The sequence below is a fragment of the Pleurodeles waltl genome, chromosome 3_1, assembly GCF_031143425.1.
Source record: "Pleurodeles waltl isolate 20211129_DDA chromosome 3_1, aPleWal1.hap1.20221129, whole genome shotgun sequence".
Classification (NCBI taxonomy): domain Eukaryota; kingdom Metazoa; phylum Chordata; class Amphibia; order Caudata; family Salamandridae; genus Pleurodeles; species Pleurodeles waltl.
In genome coordinates this window covers 621328117-621354322 of record NC_090440.1, presented here as the reverse complement: position 1 = coordinate 621354322, position 26206 = coordinate 621328117, and the positions used below count along the sequence as shown (strand labels likewise).

At 42.7% G+C, this 26206-nt stretch overlaps 1 protein-coding gene across 2 annotated transcripts in view; it reads right to left on the bottom strand.

Annotated features, from left to right (window-relative positions):
• The window catches only part of CRACR2B (calcium release activated channel regulator 2B), a 126997-nt gene extending 101177 nt beyond the window's left edge, over positions 1-25820 (bottom strand). Inside the window, exons 1-4 of one of the 2 annotated variants that reach the window (XM_069223113.1) lie at positions 25351-25820; positions 18489-18745; positions 15129-15240; positions 5075-5243 (exon numbers count right to left, since the gene is read on the bottom strand). In XM_069223113.1, coding sequence (XP_069079214.1) covers positions 5075-5243; positions 15129-15240; positions 18489-18745; positions 25351-25582 — 770 coding nt within the window. In that variant the 5' untranslated portion in view covers positions 25583-25820. The remainder of the gene's footprint in view (positions 1-5074; positions 5244-15128; positions 15241-18488; positions 18746-25350) is intronic. The other variant, XM_069223112.1, reaches the window with a different exon arrangement.
• Positions 25821-26206: the final 386 nt, after the last annotated feature.

Here is a 26206-nt window from a genome sequence, read left to right as displayed (position 1 = left end):
CTGACAACTACCCATAGCTATGCACTGCTAGTACTGGATACCTGGTACAAAAAATAGCAAAGGCTATGACCAGCACCTAGGACATGCTGACAACTACCCATGGCTATGCACTGCTAGTACTGGATACCTGGTACAAAAAATAGCAAAGGCTATGACCTGCACCTAGGACATGCAGACAACTACCCATGGCTATGCACTGATGGTACTGGATACCTGGTACAAAAAATATCAAAGGCTATGACCTACACCTAGGACATGCTGACAACTACCCATGGCTATGCACTGCCGGTACTGGATACCTGGTACAAAAAATAGCAAAGGCTATGACCTGCACCAAGGACATGCGGACAACTACCCATGGCTATGCACTGATGGTACTGGATACCTGGTACAAAAAATAGCAAAGGCTATGACCTGCACCTAGGACATGCTGACAACTACCCATGGCTATGCACTGTCGGGACTGGATACCTGATACAAAAAATAGCAACAGCTATGAACTGCACCTAGGACATGCTGACAACTACCCATGGCTATGCACTGCTAGTACTGGATACCTGGTACAAAAAATAGCAAAGGCTATGAAGTGCACCTAGGACATGCTGACAACTACCCATGGCTATGCACTGCTGGCACTGGATACCTGGTACAGAAAATAGCAAAGGCTATGACCTGCACCTAGGACATGCTGACAACTACCGATGGCTATGCACTGCCGGGGCTGGATACCTGGTACAGAAAATAGCAAAGGCTATGATCTGCACCTAGCACATGCTGACAATTGCCCTTTTAGCCATAAGACAGGAGTACTAGACACTAAGCATGGCTGAAGGCTATACCTGCGTGCAGTGTCTAATGCACACAGTGGCAGAGTGTTCCTAATGTCCAGCAGGCAGGCACAGCCACTGATGTGCCCAGCAGGTCCTTAGTGCAAGGGTACTGAGCAAACAGCATGGCTGAAGGACATATCCCTTACTCACTGGACACTGCCACAAGCCATGCTTGATGGATGCCAATGTCAGTGGCCTTGTACTCACTGGTTGCAGGGCAAGGCCGCATGCCCTCTCCAGCAGGTAGGGGCAGGTGTGAAGAGCAAAGACTGTGGCTGAAAGACGCACCCTGTGCACAGTGTGCATTGTGGCTAGTGGGCCAAGTATCGAATTAGAACATTGACGAAATTTACAGGGAAAAAAACTTTATGAAAAGGGTCTTTACTGCTGCCTACCAAATTCATTAAAATGTGACTATTATATAAATAATAGAACTGGTATTTAAAATATAATGAATTCAGTAGTTAAGATTACTGTTTAATAATCAGCTCATTATAGAGATTCTACATCCAATGCACTGGTCGTGACCTTACTAATGACAACACAAAAGACATCATTCATAACATGGCTCAAGGAATCAGATATGCCATCACCATCAAGAGCTGTTAGGGACCAACATTTTTTATTGAATATTTGAATATGTGATCGAACGGGCAGGACGCCCCTGTAAGTATGTTTTGTAGTGAATACATATTAACACGTAGACCCTGCTTGGGCACAAAGCTAAAAAGTAAATATATGTCCTCTTTGGTCTGCGTTATACATATCAACTGCTAACTTCTTGAACTGGCTTGAAATGACAATAAATACAATTTTGTGATCAGTGTGTGCCAGACCTCGAGAGGAGTGAGAGAAAGAGAATGAGTGAAACGCTGAAAGAGATTGGGGGGAGAGCGAGAGAAAGAGGGACAGAGGGGAGAGGAGGTATCATGCGATGGTGCCTTCGAGGGAGTCTGTGTGTTGTGCACGAGCAGGGACATGAAATATGTGAGTGGGTGGAAGAATGAACAGAAAGAGAAAATGCATCTGACGGCGGGGGGGAGAGAGATGTGGGCTGGATGTGTGCGCTGCTCTTAGCAATGTCACTTTACTGAGCTCGTTCAGCCAGAGGGCCTGTGAAACATGGACCTGACACTGCGAAGTGGGACAAGATGAACAGGTTGATCCACCCCAGGCTTTTATTGCTGGCACAGCGAGGTCTCATAAAGCAATCTTCCCTCCTGTCATCCTTTGTGCACTAAAGGACTTTGCGCTCTTGCCTTCGCGTCTTTGCTCTGCACCAACAACTCCTCAGTAGTAAATGCTTGTTTTTTTCTTTTGTTTTTTTTTCCAAATGTGAGGAATTCGTGCTTTGGTTCAGATACATACAATCGTCACCGTACACAAATACCTAGTAGTAAATGCTTGTTACTCGAGTTAAGCACATCATGGCTCCCAATTTAGGTAGCTCTGGCTTCCGGAACACTGAAAGAGGTACTGGTTAGACAAGATCACACAACTGTTCGAGTGAGGGCACTCGTTTTCGCATTCCACAGTTGATGTAGCAGTTTCCCTGCGGTTTTGTTAGGTGAGATTTTGTGCATAAGCTTGGTGTGTGCCATGGTGTACCTAAGCGGTGTTCCGGGCTCTTCCTATTCTGTTTAAGAACAGCTGGATATACACAATAATAAATGGGTTAAACACTTTGGTGGCTTTTATGACAGATGATGTCTACAGGAGGGACATTTGAAAGGGTGGAGGATGAAAGACATAGAGGATGCTGCTGATGGAAAGAAACCAGATACCCAACAAGCATATCAACGTACCACTGTACCAAAGGGCATAGGAAACAGTATATATATTGCTTGCCATGTCAGGCAGCCCAAGTTTGGCAAGCCAACTTCATGGTACCCTTGGCAGTTGAGGTTACAACCAAATTTATATATACTTTCTTTAACCTGTCGGTTAATTTACTTTTCTTTTTAACATTGCTATGATGTCTAAAAACATATGGGGCAAAATAAATTGATTTAAAGGAAATTTAGGGTCACAATTGGTATCTTACAGCTTGCTAATCAGTTAGAGAGACTTTCTCAAATTCAGAAGACTAAGGAAATATGGCACAAGTGACCAGGAGTACTAATGCTTGGGGTGTGTCTGTGTAAAAGTCTACTGAGCACAGGAAAATTAAGCCATGCCAGGGCTTCCAAATAAGGTATGATGGCCCACAAGTGAAGTTAAGAGATCCTAAGGAACAGTTTTATTAGTATCAGGATTTTGGGAGCATGGGAGCCCTCTTGCCCCTTGCTTCTGATACAGCAGCAGATATCAGGTGGTCTACGGTTTCTGTCTAACAACATTATACTGAGGTTGTCTTGCCTAAAAAACAAACAGATAGTAGCCTGGGTCCTGATGTCCAGTGGACACCCATCAAACCTGGTCCCCCTAAATGAAAAACACTAGGGGGGTTATTCCAACTTTGGAGGAGGTGTTAATCCGTCCCAAAAGTGACGGTAAAGTGACGGATATACCACCAGCCGTATTACGAGTTCCATAGGATATAATGGACTCGTAATACGGCTGGTGGTAAATCCGTCACTTTTCCGTCACTTTTGGGACGGATTAACACCTCCTCCAAAGTTGGAATAACCCCCTAGGTCTCCTTTCATGACGTCTCAGGGAATGGTTTGGTTCTGTGGACACGCTATGGGAATCTCCATATATTGGCTGGTTCATGACGGATAGTCAGGGATTCCACAGCTCTGCCTTCTGCCATTGACATTCACTATATGGACGTAATTCTGCAGGACCGCAGGCAATGTGGCATCACAAAATATTCAGAGTGCAGGATGGGGTTCCTCAAGATGTTCTCTCTCAAAGGTTCCACGTATGCGTAGTTAAGACAACTATATAGGTTGAATGGGCACATAGTGCTGTTTTTTCCTACAAAAGAGAGCTTTTATAGGGAAACATCTGAGCGTATGATTATTCTATTGGAAGTCTGGTTAGGATTGGTGATCTACAGCAGGGAACAGTAACAGAAAAGGTGTGACACCCAGAAATGTTTTTCTGAATTTTGCAAGTGTAACTGACAGTCAAAATATCACAAGCACTACTGACTACCACTATATGCAGTATGCACTTTACGGACAAACCAACTACCAGTCACCACCCCAGCTTACCCAAGTGACATAGTTCTGCAAAATAATGTCTTCTTTCTTAAAGTAGCACTAGCTAAATATTTAGGCCAAGAAGACATGTAGGGGTATATTTATGAGCCCCTAGCGCCACCGAAGGATCACTTTTTGTGATGCGCCGGTGGCACAATGCCATGCACCGTATTTACAAGGTAGCGTTATGCCACTTTTTAGCAGCTTAACGCCAGCTTGTAAATACCGCCCCTTCACACTCAGCCCTTTGCCTGGAAGGTGCATGCAATGGGTGTTGCTGTAGGTGTGCAATAGCAACACCCATTGCATTTTGATGCTGCCTCAGACTTACAAGTTTTCATAAACCTGAGGCAGTGCCAAAATCTAACAACACCCCAGGGGTGGCGTTAGCAAGGTGCAACGAGGAGGAATACTTTTATTCCTCCTCGTATTTTGATTTTTCTATGTGTGCTGCATTCTGCAGCACGCATAGAAAGAGTAAAATGTCAGAAATGATTGTTTATGTGCGGGAAGGTGTCCTTTCCTGCACATAAACAATCATTTCAAAATGACGCTTTGGCAGTGCTGTGTGAGTTGCATTGTGCAGCACACACACAAGTGCTAAATCACCATTAGTGATTGTTTATGTGCAGGAAGGGACACCTTCCCACACATAAACAATCAGACCCTTCAACGCAGACATCCTTGCACGATGGTGCAAGGATGTCTGCGTTGGCGCTAGGCAGGTCAATTTAGCACCAGTGCAGGGGACAACACAGTGGTTTGACGTATTCAATTAAATATGGTGCATCCCTGTATTGTAAAAATGACGGAGTGTGGCGCTGCCAATTTGGCGCAGCGTCGCTCTCCATCATTTTCAGTTAAATATGGGCCGTAGTGTGTACAGCCATCTCAAACATGACAAGGTTCAAATCTCTACTTACTCGAACAGGTATCAGAATAGCCCTCACAAATCTCTCCTTTTCTGAGGCCCTATCTGTGTCTGCCCAAGGTGTTAGCCTATGCCGAAAATAGTTTTTTTTCACAATGTGCTCATTTCAGGAGCATGATGAAAACGTTTCACAATTGGTCATCATCACATCTTAGAAGACTCACCCCTCAAAGATCTGGGCAGCTCCCAGCTGCTCCATCATGGAACAGAAACGTCGCTCTTCACAGTCAGCATCGCCCAACTCATCTGACCAGCCTGACTCAAAGGTCTCCTCAATCCCAGAATTCTCCACGTTATCAGTCTCTGGAAACAGCTCGACCCCTAAAAGCTTTCCTGTTAGTGTGGGTGGAGGAGAAGGAAAGAATATAGAAACATACTTATGTGCAATGAAAATGATGCAATCTATGATCCTATAGTCACGCTGTCTAACGGATAGCTTATCTTGTAGGTGGGTCAATACTTTTGAGGTATTTGTAGATTTTTGTCACCTTGATACTTCCTACCAGGGAGCAGAGTGACAACTGCAAGGTGACTTTAGGAGGCACAAGAACTACATCCGCCCCATTTATGCAGGTAAACTAGAGCTGGAGGCTGCTGAAGGCAGAGCACACATATGGATGTACAAACATTTACATACATGCTGTACAGGCTTATGAAAGGTATAGGGTTCCACAAATGCTAGTTTACAAATTTGAAAACATAATAAGCGTATTGTTATTATTCCTTGTTGCGTATGTTGTGGAGGTCATATTAATAGGTCAAAAGAGCAGCTATGGTTCGTAGTTTAAATTCTAAGGGTTGGCATTTGTACATTTCACGACAACAGCGAGAACTTGTGAAAATGGTCCATGATGTAACAATATCTGTACACAAAAAATACAGCAATTAAAACATTCAGTCAATATGACGTTACTTGCCTCTAGACATCATCCCAGATAGCAAAAAAGGAGAATGTAAATAGAGGGATGCGCAGAAGGTGTATATTTAGAGTACTCAGATGAGGAAGCCAGTGGCTGGAGACAGGCAAAGCAATGAACAAAAACCAACAAAGGTAGAGGAGATAAGGAGGGATCATATGCGGAGCAGGAGGAATGCTGCAGCCTATGTCTCACTCAGTGTGGCATCGTAGGTAGACAGCTGCAGAGCAAGGCACTCCCATGCCAAGATTCCCCTATCATACTATTCCACAAGTGAACTCTCAAGGAGGTTACAAGTACTGGATCTGTGGCTGTTTGGTTCACATCATCCATCCCTCCAATTAGGTTAATTTCCAGGGTGAGGGTTCTAGGGGACTTAATCCCAATTCTGATTTTTGTCTTCCTCTTTTGTGGGCCACAATGAATAGGTACAGACAATCCAATGTGTTCGTCCTGGGCATGACAGTGGAACTTTGTTACCTGGGATGGTTGCAAGACCGTGAAGCTGGCTACTCCACCTTGGGAGTGAGCTATGAGCTATGTCCTGCTGGACTATGGTCTCCAAATGTGTGGTAAACCCCCTTGAAGCTGTGGAAATACTGCATCAGTTGTCATGTAGCCACAATGGTTCTTGATTAATCAAACGAGCAGCAAGCTTAACTTGCATCAACAATGGCTGCTTTTGGATCACCCTTACGTTAACACTCTACCTCATTTAATTAACCTGTGGCATTAATTTCTCCAGAAACTGTGTCCCGAGTAGAGATGTGAGAAATGTTGTGGGCTCAGAAAAAATGGCTCAGGAGAGTGGAAAAAGATGTAAGTGCATTGCGGGCAGAACACTATAAAAGGCGTGTTGGGTAAAGTAAGCGAAGAGGGAAAACATCTATAAAGTACAAATGCCCAAATCTGCTAAGCTCTTCCCACTAGTTCCATTAATTAGCACTCTGAAGCTGCTGAAAATCAGCATGAGTGTTATGCAAAAAGTTTAAATTAGTCAGGATAAAATAAATAAATTCTCATTGAGAACTGAACGGTTTCCCTGCCAAAACAACGTAGCCACAAACCGTAAGTGGAAATAAGTGGGTGCATGGATGGCTTTAGATGTGTAGTGAAAGCAGTTTATGTTGCCTCTGGAAGCTCTCCCAGTATTATTGAATGAAGTTCTTGGAACCCTTCAAGGGCTTGGATTGACCCAAGCATTAGTGCAACAACACATGCAAGCAACTTATCTGCAGCGGTCGCTGCAAATCTCAAGGTGGGCAGCAGAGGGAGATGGGGACTGGGAAATAAAAACAAAAACGTACCTGTCCTGCCGCCTCGCTCCTCTTCTGTCCTGATGGTGTCCCACCAGTCCCAGGGACACTAGCACAGGTTCCCCACATAATCCGGATGCTGTTCTCATGCTATACCTAGCATGAGAGCCGTGCCAGGATTGGTCTGAGCAGCTTGATCTGCCCCTCAGACAGTGGACTGGAGTCTGTGCTTGGAGAAACCTAAGTGCACATGTCAGTTTGGCTGGCCTAAGATGGCCAGCTAAACTGACATGCGCACTTCAGTGAACTGCAGTCCACTCACCCTACCCTCTCCCATGGCCCAACCCCACCCCTCCTTGCACATGCCGGCTCAGCCAGCAGCTCAAATAAAAAAGATAATAAAATGTTACTTTACTTTTCAGCAGCTGGCTCTTAGCCAGGAGGGCGATGCTCCTTCGCCATAGTGGCTTATGCTCTGCTCTTGCACTAGACTGGTGCCTGTTAGGAACTGGAAGCAAAGTGGGCTCACTTGCTTGCTGTCGCTATCACTTTTTAATGGCAAAGTGCAAGAAACATGTCAAAAATAATAAAAATTGGGAATGTACACAAAACTAATATAAAATTTCGTTGATTACTTCCGATTCCAACGTGGTGAGAGATTTTCAAAACAAGTTAGAAAGCCCCATATAAGTTTCAGCTGATGAAGACAGATCAGAGGAGGTGAGGCAGGTTTTGCTTCAATGGCTTTTTCAAGAGAGGTTGCGGCAAAGTCAGCAGAGTTGAGATGTAAAGGCCGAGATCAAAAAAATCAGTTTCTGCCACTGGCTGTCACTCAGATTTCTGTAAACCTCTGAATGAAGAACGAAAAGACAGAAGGCCAATGGTTTTCACTTTCTCGGGTAAAATAGAGTTCCTACTACATAGATGGTGAAGAAACGCCAGCGGCTGATCTAGCACATCCAGGAGATGAACAAAGTGATGTTTCTCTATTAAAGATTGCGTTGGTAAAGTACTCTCCCTTTCTTGGCTAGTTCTACGAGGATGGAGCTTATCTTGGGGTCAGACAGCCGCTGTGTCTGTCCCAGCATGCAGTTTTCTCTTTTCCATTGCCAAATTCTGGATGAACCATTTTCCAAGAGGAGTGATTACAACAGAGGATATATTAATGTGGATGAATCTATTATGGACCTTGTGAAGTCAGTCGTTACATAAATGTAAATGCAGATAGGGTCTGCAGCACAGAACATTTGAGTAAAAAGGTGGTCGTGAAAGTCAAATGTCTTCCCAGATGGTGACCCACACCTGGAAGTGGGAAAGGTGCTGAATCTGGGGACTGGGGGTCTGCCTCACATCTAGGGCCAAACGTGTTGTCAAAGTTATGTAATCCAGCAGGCGAAGCTGCTACAGTAGCAGGAAGCAAATCATTTATTTAGAACAATATATATATATATTTTTTAAACAACTACATTTAGGGTCATCTTGAAGATGCAATCATCAGCAAGCTGAGGCAAGCCTATGGAATCCAAGCCTGATGAAAAAAACTTCGAATATTGAAATGTCTTGCTAGCCTGGGCCACAGGTAATAATGTCACGCCAGTACTCCTGCGGGCCGAGGCCGAGGAGAGGTTAGGTGGCCTGTATACGACACTACCAGCAAAGCGGTCTTGCCTGAAACACAGCATCACTGACCCTGCATAGATCACCGAGAAGGATTGAGGATCGTGGGATAGGGCGGAAACGTTTCCCTCTGTTGAGACCCTAGATCGGGGGACACAAGAATACACGTGCACCCGGTCCCCTTACGTTCTGCTAACAGGTATGTGGTTGCGTCACTTTTGGATCCATCACGTCACAGCGTCGGGCCAAATGACATGCAGAAGAAGGCAGAAAGCATTCCTCGTCTGGCCCTGGTGGGGTAGGGGCAGAACACCTCCCTGGGATGGATAACAAACCTTCTAGGTGCCGATTGCATTTTGCCATCAGATGCTTTGCAGAGGTCAAAGGATGATCTACGGACACATGAGGAACACTAATTTTAGATGTGCTGGAAACTAGTGCATAATTGCTTACATCCTAAGTGTAAACAGCGAACAAGCCGGAAAACCAGACAAGAGCATTACAATGAAGAGCTACGTAACTTGTATCTCACTGTGCAGAACTTGTCGTCTCAAAAATTATGCTAAAAATATATTTTCCTGCACTGAAGAATTGCAAGGAAATCCTTAGAGATATGGAGTGTTTCCGAACAAGGGTAAGATGAGGCTTAAGCAGAGTCAGGCGTCTGCCTCAGATCCAAACAAAATATCTGACACCTTACCGAAAATGGCATACCACAAACCCCGCAACACTGAAACATGCATCACAGAAGCGAGGGGGAGTGAGAGAGAGAGAGAGGAAAAAGCAGGACAGTCGAAAAAAGAGAGAAATCAAAAGGTATAGAGATAGGGAAAGGAAAGATAAATAAGGGGACAGGAAAACAGAAGGTGGAGAAATGAGGTTGGGGGGGAATAGCGGTGTACATGGGAAAATAATGGGGACAAAAATATCACAATGCATTAATAGAGTGTCAAAAACACCATTAAGAAAAATATTGAGCTTACATACTTTGCCTCATTACAACAAGTTTGGCAGGATAGGTTAGGGGGCATATTTATTAGCGCCTTGCGCCACCCCTCCCCCCCCATTGCATCACTTTTTGTGATGCAACGGCAGCACAGCCCTTGAACTTGTATTTCTGAGGCCCTGCAAAGCCACTTTGCAGGCTTCAAATGACCTCATAGATATGGAGTAAGGCAAGGCAGCGCAAATCGCTGTGTTGCCTTACCCTGCGCAAGGGAGGCATTCCGTGGGCGTGGTGGTGGGTGTATCCACGCAACACCCATTGCTTTTGACGCATCCCCAGATTTACAAGAGCTTGTAAATCTGGGGATGAACCAACATTTGTCTCCTCCCCAGGGGAGACGCAACGGGGAGAAATATCACTATTTCTCCTTGTTATTTCCTCTTTCCATGTGTGCTGCGATCTGCAGCACACATGGCAGGAGGAAAAAGCCTCCTAGGATTGTTTTTGTACAGAAAGTTGCCCTTTTCTGCACTAAAACAATCCTGCATGCAACACAGGCACCCTTGCACCATGGTGTCAGGGTGCCTGCATTGGTGGTAGGCAGCCCATTGTGCGCCAGCGCAGGCGGAAGGGACAGGAATGCGCAATATGTTACAGATACAGCGCATCCCTGCCCTTTCACTTTGTTGCAGGGCATTGCAGCAAGGTGACTTGCTAAGCGTCCCTGCGCCAAATGCCCATAAATATGCCCATAGGTATTTACCATGTGTGGTAAATCCTTCCTATTCTGTGTTTTCAAGACAAAAACGCGGCATAACGTGGAATCATTGGTATTTAACACACCAAATTCAACATGTTTTACCTTTTTTATGGGCCCTTTCCAGTGATAAATTTCTGCAGGTTTGTGCTGCCAGAAGTTATTAGGAGAAAACTGGAAGGGTGTGATGATTATCGTACAACATGTAATTCTGATCCCTGAATAAACATGTGGTTGCACGGAGATTGGAATTAAGCACTGAAAGCGTATTGAGGGCCTTTGTATGTAAAGTATGAACACTACAACATTATTGAAAACAAATAATGTGGACCAGAATGTTGTCAAAAAACGTAAATGCATATATAAAAGGTAATCCGATAATTAAAAGAAATATAAAAATATTTCACTTTGTTTATATAAAATAAAGATAAAAATATAATTAAAAAACGAAAAAATTGAAACAATTTATAAAATACATTAAATTATTAGTAATAAAAATATGACATTTAGCAAAACTATATATTCATAAGAAAATATATATCAAATTTAATTAAGAAATAAAATTAGTACACAAACAACAAAATTATAATTTAAATAAAAATGACAAATTATTTCCATAAATAATTTACAAATTTAGAAAAAAGTAATTAAAAAAATATTAACAATCCAAACTAAACAATAGTAGGGAGAGTGCTGGACTTTGAAGGAGACAGATTTACTTTTCAAGCTTCAGCTAAAGCAACAAAAAGGAAAATGTTGGACTTTGTAGGGGTAATATTCATGATTTCCACCCCAATGTTAAAAAAAATATGGAAAGTGGTAAACTTCCGATGGATTACTTTTCGTTTTCCTATTCCAATACGAGCAAAAGCTGGAAAGGTAAAGTATTGGATGTTGGAGGGTTAAATGTCCTATTCTCACTACAGTCTGAGCAACAGTAGGGAAAGTGTTGGACTTTGGAGGGATTACATATATTATTCCTACTCCAATCTCAGCAACAGAAGGGAAGTGGAAGGGTTTGATTTACTACTCCCAGTCCAACATAAACAAAAGCAGGCAAAGTGCTGGATTCTGGAGGGGTTAGATGTACCATTCCTACTCCAGTCTGCGCAACAGTAGGGAATATGCTTGACTTTGGAGGTGTCAAATTTAATATTCCCACTCTAACGTAACCAGAAACAAAAAGTGTTGAACTTTACAGGGGTTAGATTTACTATTACTCACTCCATTCTGAACAAAAGCAGGGAAAGTGTTGGACTCTAGAGGGGTTAGAGGATTAGATCTACTATTACCATTCCTAAACCTTTTTAAAAAAAAAGCATTTAATATAAAACAAAATAGAACTACTGATCCATGTTAAAAAATATATAGATTTAACAAATTAAAGATAAATATAACAAAATCAACTAGAAAATATACATTTAATATTACAGAATTAACAAAAAAATAAAAAAGTAAAAATATTTAAAACATACACTTCCTTCTATACTACACATAAAACACTAACAATTAAAGTGAATTAAAAAATAAAAATGAAACATTATTAATTAGAACGATTGGAATTAAAACAAATAATAAATATAAAACTCATTCTAAAAAAAATAATTAAATAAACTGATTAACCCATTAATAATTAACAAACATTTTATTTAAAAACAAATAATGTACATACATAATAATTAATAACTTAATTTACCTAAAAAAAAGACACAAAACAATATTTTATCCTTTAGATAGCTTACTACTTTAATTCCCTAAAGCCCAACAGCCCACTATTACAGAGAGTTTGAGTGAGTCAAAGAAAGAGAGAGTGAATGATAGAGAGTTAAAAAGAGATGAAAAACTCTGCTGGACTCCTTTGTGCCCTGTTAGCTGTATGCGTCACCAGCACTGTTGTCACTTTTGACCCATGTTTTGCACTTCCAACATAACTAATGTCATCACATCAGCCTCTAAAATGATTTGTATGCAGAAAATGCACTGGATATGTGTAATACGAGAGCAAAATAAAGACAACTTGTGACTTTTTTTACAAAAACACAGAAAGTAATCAGCCTTTCGCAAAAAACACTGTTGAACTGAAAGGTGTTACTATTTTAGCATTTGAAAAACAGACAGTTGTCCTTCTCTCCATTCCTCGCTCGCTTCCAGGCCTTCCCATCCATAGTGATTTGGCTTTTCTGCAGTAACGTGCACATAACGTCTCACAAGACCTTCAGAAAGACATCAGCATGAAAGCACGTATTCAGTGGCCCCCAAAGTCTGACCCTTAAAATTGCATATGATCAAACCCAGCACACACGTCCTAGGGTTACTTCCATTCTCATCAGAAGCAACACAAATACTTGCAACTAGAGGGCGCCTGACAATATTATGTGAAACATTTGCATTTCAATGGTGTCTTTTGTGTGCTTTTTTTCACCTGGATTCCGTTTGATTTTCTCCCATTTCCGTTCCACATCAGTTTGTACGAAGAAAGAAGTCTCTTTGCAGGGTTGCTCATAAAATGAATATTAAGCTTAGTTCAAGTATTCTCATTTTTTTATTGTTAATGTTTTATTTTCCTTCAAGACCCCTTGCTTGGCAGTGTCAGGATCACATTGGCTCTGCCTTCAAAACTCCCCAAAGCTCCAACTTACTGTTTTGTGGATGGATCACTATCCTGTCAGTAGGACGGGGAGTCACCTCTGTCACACCAGAAGTCTAAGGCATGTAGATTTAAGTCTCACCAGCACAGGGCAATCTGTCTGGGGGGAAACTGCCCATTATAACATTTACACCTTCTATGTCCCTCATGGGGGAATTGACATCACAAATGTGGATACCCGGATTCTACTCAAATCTAGAGATATATTTACTGGCATACTGGGAGTGGCCTCAACAACATTGCAAGGGCTTTCTCTACCATAGCCTACATAATGGTTTTACAGAGAACTGGTATTGCTGGAAATACCGTCAGACCTGCAATTCTAATTTTGGCAGCTGGTTTAACATCACTTCCGGCTGATCAGCAGCTATCCATTGCTATTTACAATAACCGAGCCAGAAGCAACTCCACCATTGGGTACATCGCCACCCCTTACAATCACAACGAGGCAGGGAGTACAGAGGTGAGCAGACAGGGCACTTGCTGTTCCCTGTAGATGTCCCATTACCACGCCTCTAAATCAGTAGGTTAAAAGTAATAATTGAATCATTTGGCTTCAGAGGGTCCCCTGTCATATCACTGAAAGAACCCTCAATGGGGTTTTAACTCATGGGTACAGAATACCTGGATTATAGGAATCCTGTCACATCACGGTCGCTGACAGGAGGCTGATTGCTCATGGTTTATCAGTGAATATACCTGCTTTTTTAACAGTACAAGGGAGCCCCAAAGGGTGAATATTGACACTTTTTTAGAATAATGAATAACTATGGAACTTGAAGGATCATTTTCTGGAAGTTGCTAGTAGAAACCACGGTTAAGCATAATACCACACTTCCTGACCAAATGCCCAGGTGAGCTATCTTAAGCAAAAGCAATGATACAAAAAATAAGAGTCGTACACCAGGCACTATGCAAAGGATCGCAATGTGGTGTCACACTAACGTCTGCAAGGGTATACATATCAACTGTACAAAACTGTCAGGATTTGGTTGAAAATCTGTCTTCATCATCATTACTGTATGATAAAATACTGGAGATCATGCATGTAACTAGCAATTATAAGCCATGTGCGCCTAATGTACCAGGAGAAAACAGCAATAGCAATACGAATAGTCTGTGCATGTTAAGTCCTAGGCATGATCAGAAAGAATACACAACCCGGACCTTAAAAAAGGAGGTGAGAGGGACTTAAGGGAAATGCAGCTGCGGTCTTCTGTCTGAAGTTACCCTTGTTGTGGAAGAGTTCAGGATCTGAGGAGCCATAGATGGTGTGGAGGAGAATCGCAGTAACTGACTGCATGGTGGGGTAGGACCATATGGGGATGTGAGTGAGGACATTATGGAAGGTAAGGAGACAGCAAAGAACACTAGTGGGAGAGGTTAAGCTGGTGACATTGTTGCGTCTGGAGACTAGTTAGCCCAGAAAGTGTCCTGTGCTGGAACATGGTCAGAGCTCTGGTGGGTAGTCTGTACTGCAGGACTGGAGATATCCTGACTTTACCATGGGTTTCTGATCTAAGCCGCATGAAAGGGCACCTGCTTATGCACAATTGCAACAAAGAATACCATTCCTATAGTGGTGTTGAAGGCGTTCTTGCATACATTGCAGGACTTTTCCAATTCAACAAGTGCCTGTAGCTGAAACCAGTAAAGGGATTCTAGAATGGGTGAGATGGGCGTAGATGTCCTTATTTCCATGACCATGTCAAGAAAATAGTCTGTGATCAAGCTAAACACAAGTGCACAATGCTCAGCTTCTTCTTGGAAAATGGCTTCATTATCATGGTACATTGCAAGGGAAATGAAAAGTAGGGGAATGAAAAGTAGGGACACAGAAGCAGTGACCGGAACATAAAGCCGACATACTCTACATCACATGAACATTCAGTAGAAGCAAATTCCCATCAGTGCAACCACGCTTGTCTAAACCCCTAAAACACTGAAGGGAAAAACTTCAGATCCCCTGAAAGACATTCTACAATGGACAAACTCTTGGCTAAATACCTATTTCACTCAATGGGCCTCTTTTGTCCCCCTAAGCATGCTTCTTATTAGTCATAACAGGGTGCACTCACCTAATCCCATGCTGAACTCGACAGGTGTCAAGTAACCATTGTTACTCTGGTCCAAGCTCTCGAAAACGGCCTCGAGCTGCTCGGGGGAAAGGGGCAGTTCACTCTGGAGCCGCTGGGGACAAGAAGTAATATTGATGAAAGACTAAACGTTGAGTGAAGAGCGTCAGCACCACAGCCTTGAATGCAACCATGTAGGAACAAATCATATTGATGTGTGACCCATTAACTTTTAACTTTCACAGGTGGCTATGAATTTTAACCAACACAGGATTTGTCTATGAACAAAAAATGGAACAGATTAAATACATTAATGCATTTTGGTATGAATCACTGCTGGGTCAGTCGTCAAAGGATGAAAGAAAAAACAAAATACATATTTTAATGTGGTTGACAGTCAACAGATGTCCATGTCAACACATGCACAGCATCTTCCTGTCTGTGATTGTGTATTTATGTAACACTTGGCTACGACTGCTCAGATGTCAGTGACACGTTTATAAGGTAGAGCATTGTTGTTAGGTCAGTTGTTTGTGGTTCGCCATCAACGGAAACACCAAAAAATGCCAGGAAGTAAAGAGATGCCGCAAGAACAGTTTAGGAAAGGGGCTGAAGAAGAATTCCACCTGCAAGGCCTGGCAGTTGAAAAAGGCATGGAGTATATATTGTGGAAATGGAATTCAGGATGACCCAGTGTCCTAGTATTGGGGAAGACGATTTTTCAAGAAAACAGCAAAAGCCAATGCCCCATGTCGAGCGTAAGAAGCTAGGACTGATCTGCTCCAACGTATGGACACTGAAGGGCAGGACTTCATTTATTCTCATACACCTGCCTGGTGAGCTCTGTAGACTATACCACCACGGTAGATACGCAGCTGGAACACCACTTTAAGGTTCACTGCATACACGTTCCTTTTTGAGTATCTTTTCTAGGGCTAACAAATAAAGATACACGAATGCATAGCACTATAGTTGTTTCCCCTCGTGCTCGAGTTATCACATCCCCCGAGCACTTACCAGCCTGCGGGCCCTATACAGAAGAGAATTTGGCTCCATCCTGTCCCCAGCGCTCACATTCTTAAATCATAAAACCTATATCTCGTACAGTTCTCCGCTGCTTGCAAGCTAGGCCCGCATTGTGTAAATCACAATAAGTAAATACATATAGACATTGCTTTTGAACGCCAATGAACATGCTTTGCTCCCGTGGCTCACCAATGCCTGCACCACTGCCTTACAGGCGACCATAAGGGAACACACAGAGCCGCAAGTCATGTGAAACCATGTCTATGAGATGTCACCACAATGGTCACAGATGGAAAAGACAAATGTAATGGAAAAGGCTCTATGCTATGATGTTTTCAGTGACAATGTTAGAAACTGGCGATTTGGTGCGTCTATCAGTTAAAGTACTTCATGTTAATGTGAAGCGTAAGTGATAGATTTGTTCTGGATGTGAAATTGAAATCTGGCTCATAGGTGATAGAGGAGGATTTAGGTGGCATTATTTGCATTTATTCCGTACTGAGGTTGATTTGATTCTGGACTGGACTGTGACTTTAACATAAGCCAAGCATAGATAAGTTATTTCAAAATGAGTGGTAGACTTGAGGGAGTTGTAATTAAACAGATAAACAACAAACTACCTCATCCCTCAAGATCGTCTTTTTGTTCTTCTGACTTGAGAGAGATTAAAAATAAATTAACAAAAAACCTTTAATGCCTCCTAGGATCAACTGTAGTTCCACTACCATTACTTTATTTATGGGGGATCTGGTTCGTATAACAGGGAGGAGATCACCGCGAATGATATTTATCTGTTTATTAAGTTGATTGATTTTAGGTAGCATCATTGTACTGCCGTTCTGCCACATATGGATACTTTGCCCACACAACAACACCTCAGAGTATCCCTTCACAAAGGTCACAATCTTATATAAGCGGTATGTTGTGATGTGACAGAGCTTCACCATCACTGAGAACCCCCTGGGTGTATTAAAAAAAAAGCATAATTTCTCAGCTGGAGGGCGTTCTTGTAGGGAAAAATAGGAAGGAAAACACCTGCACAGGAGACAGGAGCATCATACAAAGTGCACATGACTCCATCAAAAATTTTATCTTTGGCCAACATAACTTTTGGTTTACGCTCTGCAATGTTGAGTCTGCGTTTCCCAACATAGCATAAGTAGAATAAGAACCACTGGCCCCTGTAAAGCTATGGCGTGGGCCATCCTTGCTTGGGAGGCTGTACAAACTCATGGGCTAATAATTACTGGAACTGTTGGGTGGGATATGATACGGGAAGTGCACAGTGTATGAAAAGGAAGAGTGACACAATGTAAGCTGAGGTGTGGTGCACTGAAAGGGGATATGCAATTGGAAGATGAGGACACCAGGCCTTTTCGGAGTTTGGATAAGAAGAAACGAGTGGACAAAGTAGATATTAGCTTTGAGAGAATGGAAGGTCAGACAGCTGGTTAGGTTATGAAGTGACATAGTCATGGAAGAAAGAATGCATGTGTATGTTGGGGAATTTATAATTTCTGATTTGTCTCTCTAGCTTCTGGTGACAGATTGTTACTCAAAAATGCTTGTGACCGTAGTGGAATCATTAAGGGAAACATCCGGAAAGGCAGAGATAACTGTCTAGAGCGCCTCCTAGAGAAAAAGACGACTTGTGTGATTGAATGAGTGTATTCTCAAAGCATGCTACACTATGCAAGACAGTTCTGAACACTGATAAAAGTTAAAGGGGTGGCCAGAGTGCCACTGCTGATCTAGGGACTAACAAATGTGGGCCCCATAGTCAACAGAGCAGACGTACAAGGGGGCATTTCAAAGCCTTCCTCCTATATTTGTGGTAGTCCAAAGGGGCACATACTGATCCGATAAGAAGTTTGTTTCTTGTGCAAGGATTGGCTATCCAAAATGCTTTGATGACTCAACTGTGTTTAGAAGATAGTGGGCTCCTCTGAGGAGTGCAGTGACTCTATCTCCTGAACAAAGAGCTGTTAGTAAGCAGGTAGTTGGTGTGGATTTCATGTCTAATTGAAGTGTAGATGAAGAATGTACCAAGGATTTAGGAGGATAGGAATGCAAAGATGGCTTAAGTCTATTGGGGATTGAAGGCCAGGGCAGTTAGTTAATAGCCTCAAGAAATCACACTCATTTTATCCATGGGTGAAGAATGGCAAACTGAGGCCATTTGGGAACTTGCCATCTTCAAGTTAAAGCCATTTTAAATCTTGATACTTTGGGAAGCAGGGTTGTATCCTTAGATATTGAGGTCCCTTAATTATTGTTTTTCTGTGCACCTTATAAGTTTATATATTCTATGCACCTTATAGGTTTCCTAGATCATACCTGCAGATCTCGTTTGGTAATCAGGCCTTTCTCTTCTTTGTCGCAGAGCTGGAACAGCTCCCGGGCCTTCTCCAACATCTCCTCTTGGGTATCTCCATTCACTAGTCCCAGGCCCATGCCGACCACAGCAGGGCTTCCTTGCACTTTAGCAGATGCCTGTCTCAACTGCCGCGTACTCCTTGTCCGCTCTTTCCTGTGCGTCTCCATTTTTAACAAGCCCGGCTCTACGAGCCCAATGGCCACCAAGGGCATGCACTCTGAAAAGAAAAATCACATTTGAGTAGAGAGCACCATGCACGCAAATACTAAGAGTACAATATATATATGTATGTATGTAAGTAGGGATTTAGTGCCCACATAGCTATTCTGAGCAGAGTGGAGTGCTGAGCAGGGTAGGGTCCAAAAGGGTGTGAGGGAGGTTCTCTAATGTTGATGTTAATTGACATCCCAGTATGACATGTGAACTAGAAACACTCCCACTTTACCATGCAGTCGAGGATGCAAGGGCTTCTCTTTCTAGAGGAAAAGTCATGAGCAGACAATATGTCGGCGACCACAGTGGAAGTCAGTACTGACTGAAACGTAGGGTCAGGTTGTGGTGTAAAGTGAACTAGAGGGAAGAGCAGAGGAGATTATACCTAGGCTAAAGATTTGAGGAGTAGGAAATGAAGAGGAGATCTTGAACAATGTGGATGAATAAACTGGTGCCAAGTGGCCATATGCAATAAAGATTTGTACACATTTTTCTTTAAAAAAATATCCTTTGATGTTGTGACTTTGAATTGCAGAGAGGTCTTGAGACGTCATGCTCATTTAATAGGTTCCTCTGTATTCTCTGACGTAAAGCGTGCATCAACTGTTTGTGGCAAAAATACTTTTTTTGTCTCAAAAAGCACACATTAACATAGTAGTCCCGGGCACCTTTGTAACTCCTCTGTATGTGGATGTGCTCCTTGTGAAAGTGCAGAATGCAATAAATCACAGTAAAGTTAGCCAATGCCTGAAGTGAGCTGACCCACTGCCCCACGCTGCAGTGGGTGAAGAAAAATGTGACTGACACAATAACAAACCAGTAGCTGAAGAGGGCTGTCTTAAAGTCCCAATAAGTAAGTATATTATATATTTAAATTTAGCAAACACACAAGGTCTTGGCTAATGCCATACCTAAAATGTGGCAGCACTAGAAATGATAATGCTAGCACAGCACCATGAGCACTTTATTACCATATTTATTTCTGAGTGGCAGTTGTAGTGGAGGCCTGTAGGGACTGTATCAATAAATTACAAAGTGTTTTCACTGCACCATCTTACATACATTGGTCCTTACTTTTATTCAGGAGGGATAGCTTAGTTTTCTACATCTAACAAACATCAAAGTGGATCCACTGACACCAGCATTGTATACATTAGGGGGGGGGGTGGATCTTGCAGTTTCACTCTGTGGAATTTGGCAAAGTTGCATGAAAATTCAGCAGAGTCCTGCGAACTGGCAGAAATCAGCATGTTGCGCTGGTTGCACTGATTTTTAGCGCAAGGAGCTCATTCCGTTCAGAAAAATCAGTACAAACGGCACCAAGCAGGATGCCAGAGGGTGCTGCTGCTCGAGCTGGTTTTGCTGCTGCTTGAGATTTTCTACTCAAGCGGCAGCTTACTCACCCGTGAATGGTCCAATCTCCTGCGTTGGGATAATCTCACTGGGTACCCTCCTAGCACTCAAAAATCGCGTGAGGAGATATCAATTCTCTCCTGTGCTTCCCAACCTATTGCTGGCGAGCTGCGAGTGAGAAAAAAAATTCCACCACACCATGGTTGCCAGAACTTGGCCACAACTTCTCCTTACAAGCGTAACATTGAGTGGTCAAAATGTTGCCAACTCAGCTGACGGAATTTATTGTCCACTCCTAGTATACACTCTTTGTAGGAACACTGGAGAGCGTAGGTCCCACACGCAGAGGCTAGTCACAAGACCCTTACATAAACAAGCATTAAAAAAGTCAATCGATCTGGCTTTAGCAAAGCGTACAATTTTTTTTGCAAGCACATGCAGTAGAAATTACTTTTTTTAAAAAAAATACTACAAGTCCCATCGTGTAAAGGTGACAGGCATATGTTGGAAATGAAAGTAGGTAAAAAATGAACCACTGGAGAGGGTGAAAATATACAGTACTTAAAAAATAATAAAAAGTTAAGTCAGACGACGAGCAGAGGCACATTACTCCTGGCAGTGAATGCACTCCTGTTCAGGTGGCTTCACATCTGATCATGAAAGATGCCACCACTCTGCAAGTGAGGCCTTCGCTGTATGCTGTAGTGGGTAGAAGCATTTTCCAGATGACACTTAAACAGACCAATGGATGAAGAGGTTTGTTTGAAAGTCACTCAATGGATGCATATGTATGTGCATTTGTATTTTTGTTTTTTAAACATGAGGCAGGTGAGACATCTTAACCTGACTCTGGGTCAATCTTAAAAAAGTATATAGAACTTCACTGAGGTGGGGTAATTGGGAATAGGCATATGCCACTGAGTGAGAGCCCTGTGCTGCCCAATAAGTCTCTTATCCAGTGATTAATTCTGTTTAAATACAAGTAAGCATGCATTACTAGACTGTTATCCCATAACACAGCTTTAACGAGATGCAAAGGACTGAGACTAGAAGACATATCAATTTTTTTATGTATGTTCTTAATATGTATTTGTGCTCCCTGCCAGGCAGATGTATACGTGAGGTAGGCTGCAGAAGGGGGCAAGAACTTGGGGAGTCAGGGGGTGCCATAATAGCCAGCTAACTGAATGCTTTGACTTTGTTCGTTGTATGTCCAATGCTGCGTCTACATGTGTTCTGTCGTCGGATAGTAGGTGGTATGTCTTTTGCCTGGTGCTTTCATGAGCAAGTGGATACACAATGTTTAAGCATGTCTGCGCTGCGCTGGATGTGTATGTAATGTTATGTCTGAAGCGTCTGACTGTGTATCCATACATTTTAGTTTGTAGTGCCTTTAATTACACAATTAGACTGCAATACAGAGAGCAGGATTCAATGACCAACTAGTTTAATATGTTCCAGGACACCATTCACTTTCACAGGATAGTTTTGCACAATCATTTCTGTAAGTTATCAGAGAATAGGCAAAAGCATGTTTGAACAAAGTCTGAATGAAATTGTAATCATGCTGGAGTAATCAGAGTAATTTCAGTAGTAACGCATTACTCTTGTAATGCAAAATTATCGAAATTATTTGATTACGCCAGCTTGAGTAATTTAGGGCAAAAATTCTACTGCAGGAGCACAGAAACAACAAACTAAGAGATAATGAGTGGCTGCCGGCTACTGCTGTTCGTTTCCTGTACATTTAGTGTAATTTTCTTAGCTCAAAATGCATCCTCAGGTGCCATTTTGACGCCAAATGATGAATTACACTTCTCAGGTAATTACGTATAATTATGAGTAATTTTGCAGAAATTACGAGTAGTTATGCTAGAGAGAATTATGCCAGTTAGCCCTACCCCTAAGCTGAACAATTCCAATGGCATGCAGCTTGTTTGAGATTTCTCTATACTCCAATTATAGTTTCTTGGTTTAGCCCATTTGGCAACGGCTTATAATAATGTGCATTAAAAGTCGACAGGTGTGGATGGAAAAATACCACGGTTAAAAGGTGTGTTATGTTGTGTTGTGGGGATTCAGGATTAATATTTCAAATCATATTTGTGAAAGGACATGAAGTGCTCTCTTGAGGCGAGTTGAGCTTCTCGGGCCTCTGATAAGCAGCTGTGAATTAAGGGTGCATTACGTCCTGCTTAAACTGAGAACAGATTGATGCCAGGCACATTTTTTAAAACTTTTTCAGACATACTCTTTCAATAGCAGCTTTGTGAAAATGGCATCTCTGTCCTATGGGCGTCATCTGGTTACTGTGAACATGCTGCTCCCTGGTAAAATCCAATGGGTGCTGTGTGAACAGGTGAGTGTACTGGATGCTAAAACGTACAATTAATGAACGCTATAGTACCTTGTGTTCCCATATTGCAAACTTTCTACTTCGCCACTGAGTGCAAATAGTACCAACCGACACCTAAGTACAGCCAAGGGCATTTAAGAATGAAGTCAGGCAAAGCTTCCTGTGTGCGTAAAACTTTAAGGGGCATGCCCCTCTCTCTCTCACTAGTCCACCAGTTTAAAAAGAGCTGCAGTGGAGGCAGATGTATGATGAGGCAATGGGAATGGAAGGAGTAAGAGCCCAAATGCTAGTTATACAGGCGACAAATGTCTTACTTTGGGTACACACGAAAATGAGGGTTGAAACGTGTTGACACCACACACCAGCGGTCCAGGCTATCTATGATCAATCAAGTAGGACACACTTAACACCTAAGCAGAACCTGCTTTTGCTCCTCAAGATCATTTAATTTTTCCTAAACCACAAGGCATATTAAAGAATATTGGATCATTAAAACATCATCACATGAATGTGTTCCAAATCCACTCTAATTTCTTTGGACCAGAGTTCCACAATATCATCTCAAATTGTGAGTTGGTCACACTTACAAGGTAAATACTTGAATTGTGTATATTGATGCTCTTCGTGTTGTCACTGAAGACTCACAATCTTTTCACTGGTGATGGTTTTTCCTTACGTCACACTGTTTGATCTAATTGTGACATAGTCTTCAAAAAGCAAAATATTATTGAGAACCTTTTCAGTATAAATTAATTTGAGTAAGGAATTCTTTATTTGTTTCTCTTTTGAACATTCTGATTAATGAGATTGTTCTGTGAGGCTCCGGGTGAAATAAACTAGGGTGGTGTTTTTTGCATCAGTGTCACGGATCCAACTGCTCCTAGTTTCATAAAGACCCAAACCCTTCTCTTAGTATTACAATATCGCACTTTATCACCCAGCCCCACAATTCTTAATTTGAGAAAATATTAAAATCAGAAAAATGGTTGAAGGACATCACAGAACCGGGTGGAGAGCCTCCATACTCCTCAAATATACATTCTGTCCTGCATTAGGTCAGTTGGTGTCCAGTAAAAGACAGAAGGTGCTGTGTGGCATAACAACCCATGTTTCTGTAGCTTGTAGGTAACTAAAATAAAACCTCCAAAAAGCAACAGATGCTGCCTTGCAGTGGTGGAAACGAAATGGGTGACTTATTGAATATCCCAATAGAGACAGTGGAGAATGTAATATTTCAGGATGTTCAACCCAGTCCTGTAAGCACCGGAAATCATTCTTCCAATAACATCGCCTTGCAGATGAAGAAATCCGAGAATTTACAGTATCTTTGGAGTGTTCAAATTTAGATTTTACCCAATATCTCATAGATCTAGTGTTCCCAATTTTGAAAGATTGGGGGCACGAACCCGAAAGGGTTCTCTCCGTTTCTCTGGATAATCAAAGACCTCTTAAGAAATAAGGGTGGGTGCAGTTAGCGCAAGAACTTACTCCTGAGATAGCACATGAAAGGCAAAGAAGCCATTACGGCTTTATGTTTACTAATGGGTAGGTTTCAGCTAGAAAACATTATACTGCCTGAGTAAACACCCTGCAGTCTGCCACCTGGGAACTCCCACTCAGTTTTTATGACGGCAGTACCAGGAGGCCATGAATAGGCCTTGGCAAGCCATGTACAGGTGACAGGCTGAGGCGGACTCCAAGTGCGGTTCAAAAGGCACGTTTGGCAAACATTTACTTAATCTGCAAACACATTCTTTTGAAAGGTTCCATGTTAAGTGATGGCAGCTGAACCCGGCACTGTGCGACAGACATTCTGACAACCACCAGCAGGCCCAGTCCACGAGGCATTCATCCCTAGACCTGCCCTTCAACCCCCAGGGTTCCTTCCATAACTACCCATCCAACACCACATGTCCCTGGGTGCCATGGGAGTTCCAAGCTATTGAGCTCCGAACATAGCACGGGGAAGACCTTTGTGAACTTCCTTCTCAGTCTTTTTATAACAACTACTGCTTGACAAACAAAAGGTAAGGACCTCCCAGGAACCTTATCCCTATCAGCAGCCACTCAGAATGGGCTGGGCACAAGAGAGATGCTAGTGCAGAGGTCTCCAAACTTTTCTTTAGTAAGAGCTACTTCTGTTCAATGAAAACCATCCTGAGCTACTAATATTATTAGTATGGTAGTGTGGAATAGTCACCACATCACACAGGATTACATTAGTGGTTAAAATATGAAAGATTAGCCCCTGTGAACACCCCCGTACCTCAGGCAGGGTTTGCAGCAATAACCTAAAAAAAGATATGTCAACTTGGAACGCCTCTACATGCGTAATAACTCACAGTCATGGCTACAATTCCCCATGGAATCAAGGTATTATTAATAGAAATATTTTGCCTAATACTCAGATATCAGCTTTAAATATATTTTGGAAATTCAACCAGTTTTTCTCCAAGCATCAAGTTGGAAGTTCCAAAGACACACTTTCGATTCGAAAACACACTTGTCAATTTTGATGTACAGATATTAATTCGGACAAGCAAAGGTTTGTGATGTTATACACTGGGAGCTATTTACCTGGAGCGCTGCCAGGGGCTCCCAGCCTCCCAGGCTGCTCCTTGGAGAAGCCTGCACTAGTGTACACTGGGATATCGTCCAATGCGCCTCATTTCAGCTCCGTCGGAGATCCTGTTGGAATTGCACAGTGCGAGATTTTCGGCAGAATTCACATTCTGCGCAGGAAAATGGCAGATTTCGGTCACTGGCACAAACAACGTTAAAATCTGACATCTACCTATAGACAACTGACATCTGACGCTGAAACCGCTCGAGCCGGCGAAATTCTACGCAGTAAACGCATATTATGAAGATCGTCTAAAAGGCCAGCGCAGCCGCCTTACCAGAATGTGAAATTTGGGTTTTCCCTCCTTCCTCTGGAGCTCCGGAGAGACGAATTTTAGTCACAGATCGAGCGACTGTTCTGAGTGCTCCGGGCGCAGATTCCATCACAGCATCAGGGCCAGAAAACAGCGCATCCTTTAGAAGTACTTCTGGAGGCAGAGTACCCGGTCCCCTTGCGCTGGGGGCGCCGTCCAGGGAGCTGTTCCCCATCTCCCTCAGCACCAGCCTCATAGAGCCGGCGTGCGCGCACAAGCCGCGGCTGGGATACCCCCGCGGAGTTTGGCTTCTTAAAATAATGTAGCATTTATATAGCGCTTTAACGCCTCGTGGATAAAGCTGAGTAGCGCATTATATAATGTTTTGCTTAGAAGTGATCTGACCGGCTGGGGTGCCTGGGGGTGGCCGTTTGCAGCAGAGCACTGAGGCAGCCAGCACAGTTCCGGTTTCTCTTGCTGCTCCGGTTTCCACCTCTCGTCACGGCGTTTCCTGCCCCCCTTAACCCGTCGCGCGCAGTCACCGTTTAAGGAAAAAAATATGTGAGAGCTGACATGGTATTCTAGATTTACCATTTCAATTGATTCTGCAGGGTGCATCCAGCGATGCTGAACCGATGTTTAGAGTTGGGTGCTGCCCAATATCATGTCAGGGTTTCTTTTAAAGCACAAACATGCCATGAGAATCCTTTGAAGGGCCCCATTACAGCTCCTTCTCGTCCTAAACGCTTTAAAAATAAATTTAGTCCTAGTCCTAGTCCTGGCGCCACTCCACAAATCACTTCCAATCCCACCTTCAAACTGTGTAATCTGGGTAAACGTTAAAGATCTAAAATCGAGACTAGGCACCCATGCACACTCT